Source organism: Gekko japonicus, unplaced genomic scaffold (assembly GCF_001447785.1).
Source record: "Gekko japonicus isolate JY-2015 unplaced genomic scaffold, Gekko_japonicus_V1.1 scaffold117, whole genome shotgun sequence".
NCBI lineage: Eukaryota > Metazoa > Chordata > Lepidosauria > Squamata > Gekkonidae > Gekko > Gekko japonicus.
In genome coordinates, this window is record NW_015173676.1 from 560,720 (window position 1) to 566,719 (window position 6,000).

The following is a 6,000-nucleotide window of genomic DNA, read 5'->3' on the forward strand; positions in this document are numbered from 1 at the left end:
TTAATAGTGGTCGAAGTCGACCTGGTCAGTTTGCTGGGGCATGAATGATTCGAACCCCTGGGAATCACAGTAGAGGGAGTACAGTTGTGCATGACCCAGAACTACAACGGGATTTGCTGAGAGTTTCCCACCGTGTTTGATGACTCTCTGGGCCGGTATACGGGGCCCCCGGTGTCCTTGCGCCTAGACCCATCAGTGGCCCCCATTAGAATGCGTGCCAGGATGGTTCTGTTGTCGGTCAAACCTAAAATCGATGCGGAACTGGATCGCCTAGTAGCTCAAGGCATCCTGGAACCAGTCTCCCACGCGGCGTGGGAGACCCCAATAGTTGTGGTGAACAAACCCAATGGGGCAGTCCGCATCTGCACGGACTATAAATGTACGTTGAACAGGGCGCTACAGGACCATGCGTATCCGGTCCCTGTGGTTAGCCACGTACTGGCCACCTTGGGCGGGGCGAAGATCTTCAGCAAACTGGATCTCGCCCAAGCTTACCAGCAGTTGCCAGTAGATGAGGCAACAGCTGAGGCGCAAACTATTGTTACCCACCGGGGGGCATTCCGTGTGAAGAGACTGCAATTCGGGGTGAGCGTGGCACTGGGGCTATTCCAGCAACTGATGGACTCTCTTCTTAAAGGGATCCCCGGCGTCACCCCATTCTTCGATGATGTGATGATCGCCGCCGCCACGCCGGCCGACTTCGCAGACCGCCTCCGTGCAGTGCTCGGCTGTTTCCAGGAAGCCGGGCTGAAAGTTAAACTGGAAAAGTGCCGGCTGGGAGTGCCGGCTGTGGACTTTCTGGGGTTCACGGTGGACGCCGAGGGCCTCCACCTCACCCGTGACAAGGTGAAAGCCGCCGCCGAAATCCAAGGCAGAACTACAGGCGTTCTTAGGAATCCTGAACTTCTATCACGCCTTTCTTCCCCACAAGGCGGCGGTGGCAGAGCCCCTCCATCACCTGTTAGACAAGCAGGCCCCTTGGGTGTGGGGCCCACGGCAGGCCGCCGCTTTCCGGAGCGTCAAGGAACTGTTAATCTCCAACGCGGTCCTGGCCCACTTCGATGAGTCGCTGCCGGTGGTGTTAGCCTGCGACACCTTGCCCTATGGCGTTGGGGCTGTGCTGGCGCATCACCTACCAGATGGGCGAGAGGTCCCGGTCGCGTATTACTCGCACACGCTATCTGCGGTGGAGCGGAATTACGCCCAGATAGATCACGAGGGACTCGCAGTCGTGGCCGGGGTCAAGAAATTCCACGACTTTGTCAATGGCCGGCCCTTCACTATCGCCACTGACCACCGCCCGCTCCTCGGCCTGTTCGCGCCCGATCGCAGAACGCCGCAAGTCCTCTCCCCGCGAGTCCTGAGGTGGACCATTTTCCTGGCGGGCTATGATTATCTGATCGAGCACTGCCCTGGGAAAACTATGGGCCAAGCAGACGCCCTTAGCCGCCTTCCTCTGCCGGATGTCGTGGAGGACCCAGCCCCGGCGCACCGGTTCCTCCAGGTGGAGGGGCCTCCCAGACACGCCGCTCCAGGACGCGGACATCGCACGCCACTCGACCCAGGACCCCATCATATCCCGGGTGCTGGCCTGGGTGGTGAGGGGGTGGCCTACGAAGGTGGAGCGCCCTGCGACAAAAGGTGCTACAGACCCTGCACGAAGCACAACCCGGCATCGTGCGGATGAAAGGCCTTGCCCGGAGCTACATCTGGTGGCCAGGCATCGATGCAGAGATTTAGGTGTGGGTGAAACGATGCCCCACCTGCCAAGCCGTGAGACCCAGCCCGCCGGGTGCACCCTTCCAGTCCTGGGAATCCACACGCACCCCATGGTCCCGGCTCCACATAGACTTTGCCGGACCATTCCATGGACTGCTTTTTCTGGTGACGGTGGATTCCTACACCAAGTGGCTGGAGGTAAGCCCGGTCTCTGCGATGTCCTCCAAAGCCACCATCCGCGCCCTCCAACAGATCTTCGCCACACACGGCCTGCCAGACACCATCGTCTCGGACAATGGGATGGCACTCACGTCGTAGGAGTTCCAACAGTTCCTCAGTGGCAACCTGATCAAGCACATCAGGTCAGCGTCATTCCACCCCGCGACCAACGGCCAAGCGGAGCGGATAGTCCAGTCGGCGAAAGAAGCGCTGAGCCGGCTGACGGAGGGAGACTGGGAACTGCGCATCGCCCAGTTCCTCTTAGCACAATGGATCATGCCAAACCCAGTAAGCGGGAGCTGCCCGGCGGAGCTCCTCATGGGCCGGCGACCAAGGACCCTATTAGACCGCCTGCACCCAGATCGGGCTCCGAAACCACGGAACGCGCTAGAGCACCAGGAAGCACCTCACGGGTTTTTCCCAGAAGACCCTGTCTTTGCCCGTAACTTTAGCAGAGGACCTGAATGGCTGGCGGGCCGCATCATTCAGCCTCTGGGCACCGTGATGTATGAGGTGTCAACCAAGTGTGGGTAGGTACTGCGGAGGCACATCGATCAGCTCCGACAGCACATGCTCCTAGAAGACCCTGGCGCAGAGAGTCCAGAACTACAGCCAGACCTTGAGAGGGATGCACCGGAAGCCACCGCACGGGACTCGTCCCCGGAGGAGCGTCCGAACCCTGCCCCAGTTCCACCGGCGGCTACGGAAGAGACCCCGACAACTGGCCCAGCAGAGTCAGTGGGGCTTACACCTGCAGCACATCCCAGCACAATGGACGGGGGCCCAGAAGTCCCCGCACCGGCTCCCCGATGGTCCACCAGAGAACGGCGGTCCCTGTCGTATTTAAAGGACTACGTGACCTAGGGTGGTTCCGAACTATGGGGGGAGGGATGTTGTGTCCGCTGACTGGTGCTAGGGCCAGTGATTACCCCAGAGCTTGACTCTGGGAGAATAGGGACTAGGCTCCTAGTCCCTCCACTGGGGGAGCCAATGGGAACCGTGGCGGGAGATTCAAACCCACCAACGGAACCCAGGGGTGTTGCCCAGGGGTGTATATAGTTGGCCAGCCGGCCGATTTGCGGTTATCTTGTTGTGTACCAGTAAAGCATGCTATGCACTATGCCAGTCTGTGTCTTTCATCCATGCGGCAAACCCACTACACAATACCCTCAGACTGACATATACACTCTGTCTGACTGGCTACTGCTAAGTCAAAGTCCAAATGACAACTGACTCCTTCTGACTAGACTGACAAGACTTTTTGAAAGCTCTCCTCAACTGGTGCTGACCAATCAGAGAGAAGGGGGTGTACGCAGGCAGCAACCTGTCAATTAACCTGTGCTTTACGGCGAGGTATTAACCCCTAACCTCCCAGCTCTCTGAATTTGATGCATTAAGCATCCTGCTTTTGGAGATCAGTTTGTCACAGCACCCACCACCCTGTGTCAGAACACCAAAGGTGCCCACAAGCTTAAAAAGGTTGAGGACCCCTGAAATACACCCAGAATATAATCTATATAATTTGTTAAAGGTGTTCAAGTATTTGGTAAAAGCAAAGTTAATAGGTTTGGCTTCATGTGAATTAAGCAAATCACTATCAAGTCCTGCTATTTATAGTGGTGTCAGAACGATCTGCATTACAACTAGATTTTATACCAGTTTAACTACCATGTATTCACCCAAAGAATCCTGAGAACTGTGGTTTAATGAAGATGTTGAGATATAGTAGCAATCTCATCCTCCACAAATGATAGTTCCAAGACACACATACAAACACACAGAGCGAGAGCGAGAGAATATAATTTGAGAAGTGGATATTAGCAATGAGTGCCATACAGTATTTCAGCATCACTCGTGTACAAAGGCATCCAACTATCAGGGAAGAAACATTTCTTTTTTTAGCCATGTCAGTTTTATGATATCCTAGACTTTTTTTCACCCAATTAAAACACCGTTCATCTAGCAAACTTTTAACTACTGAGAAACATGTGTATGCCCTATCTAAACCACCTGTGAAACTTTTTAAAAGGTAAAGGTTCCCTTGCTCGAAAGCATGACTAAACACCAAGGCGCACGAAACGCTGTTACCTTCCCACTACTCGCAATCTCTTGCTTTCGAACTGCTAGGTTGGCAGGAGCTGGAACTAGAGACTGGAGCTCACTCCGTCGTGCAGCACACTCAGGTCTCGAATTGCTGAACTACTGACCTTCCACAGCCTGCAGTTCAGCGTCTTAACCACTTGAGCCACCGCTCAAGTCAAGTCAAGTCAAGTCAGCCATAATTACATTGAAAACCAAATGTGTCAACAAAGTGTATGCATTACAATTCCATAGTTGTCACAGAAGCAACATTAGATCTTTTTGTTCAGAAGTTTCATGCTAACAACCACCTCATGCAGATTTTGCAGAGCGCAGGACATAAATATTTTAAATAAATAATCGGTATGTTTTAAATAAATAATCAGTACTATGGAAATACACAGTTATGCCATTTCTATCTGAACAGGACAAGTTTGACATACTACAGAATAGGAACAGTTTGGTTGCAGCCTTCTCAGTATAAAATCTAGTTGTAATTCAGATCGTTCTGACACCACTATAAATAGCAGGACTTGATAGTGATTTGCTTAATTCACATGAAGCCAAACCTATTAACTTTGCTTTTACCAAATACTTGAACACCTTTAACAAATAATAGGATGGAAACCTCATGACTGTAACAGTGTAATCCGAAAAGTACTTTCCTGGTAGTAAGCCTCACTGTGTAGAATTCAGTAGGATTCTGAGTAGCCCTGTTAAGGATTTCAATGTAAACCATCTAATGCAGTCCTTTGCATATAGGCAGGGATCCTCCACCAACAAAACTTCATTAACAATTCCAGTTGGGAGGAAAAACAGAATGTGATCAGCATAGTAAACCCAATATATAAATGGCAACTCCAGCGAGGATTTTGAAGAGCCTTATAAAAGCTGCATTTATGCTAGCCACAAATATTGACACTTACCCAGGAAGAGCGCAATGCCAAGCACAACCGTGCTGCTCACAAACACACCAAGGGCTATCCGGATAATTTTGCCGGCTGCTGTCTTGCTGGCTGGCACTGAACTCCCAGCTGCCTCTCCTTCCATCAGGACAGATTAACAAAACTCTTTGAAAGAAGTCTACTTTTCTTTCTACTGCTGTTTGTTGCTGTTCAGCTACAGAGGCGTCCCAACCATGACTACACTTTTCCAATCTCTTTTATTTATTATAACTAAAGTCGCTGTCAGGACCCATTTCCAAGTCCTTCAGTCTTTTCAGAGTGGGGGATGGGGAAGCACATCAAATGCGGTCTTAAGTTTCACCTCCAACCGGGACTTGGAAAGACAAGCAGTGACAATTTAATTTATAACTCTTGCTGCTTGCAACGTCTCTGTGAGCCTCTGTTAGCCAGACACATTTTATCAGCTATTCAGGGCATAAACATTTCACAATGTTGCCCAAACAGATGGCTTAGCTATTCCAGCTTCCAGCAATTAAAAAAAATCCTTTCCAATAATTTTTTTTTAAAAAAAAAACCTTGAACTTCTGACAAAGTTTTGCAGATACTAAATTGACAGGAGTGTTGTCTTGCCACCTATTTAAGAAACCTAATTATCTGTTGACCATAATTCCTTTCTGCCTCAGTTGCACCATTTGTCTTCATTGAAGAAAGACATCACCATCGTGCACAAAGCCCTTTTTAAAGCTTGCAAGGAGTCCTTGGGATGGTTTAGAGCATTTTTATTTCGGGCGGTTTGTGTACGAGACCATGTGCCAAAAATCAGAGTCATGCTTAAGTGCAGGGCAAAGCAGTTATTAAGACAGCCTACACAAGGGATTTTAAAAAACATGGGCAAGTTATACTTTAGTGTCTGAAGTGCTTTTGTAAATCCTGGCCAAACATAGTACTGTGAGGACAGAAGAGCTGCAGGCATACCCAACTGAGTGTAAAGGCAGTGCACTGATTAAAGGATTCTGCTCTCCAAGGAAGTCTCCTCAGGGGCCACTGAGAGTCACCAGAGAAAGAAGCCCTCTAAACC

The 6,000-nt window shown here is 50.7% G+C and overlaps 1 protein-coding gene across 2 annotated transcripts in view; it reads right to left on the minus strand.

The window, feature by feature from the left end:
* PHEX (phosphate regulating endopeptidase homolog, X-linked) overlaps window positions 1–5,273 on the minus strand; it is a 226,349-nt gene extending 221,076 nt beyond the window's left edge. The window contains exon 1 of one of the 2 annotated variants that reach the window (XM_015422949.1): window positions 4,944–5,271. In XM_015422949.1, the coding sequence (XP_015278435.1) occupies window positions 4,944–5,067 (124 nt within the window). In that variant the 5' untranslated portion in view covers window positions 5,068–5,271. Of the gene's footprint in view, window positions 1–4,943 lie in introns of both variants that reach the window. The other variant, XM_015422951.1, reaches the window with a different exon arrangement.
* Window positions 5,274–6,000: the final 727 nt, after the last annotated feature.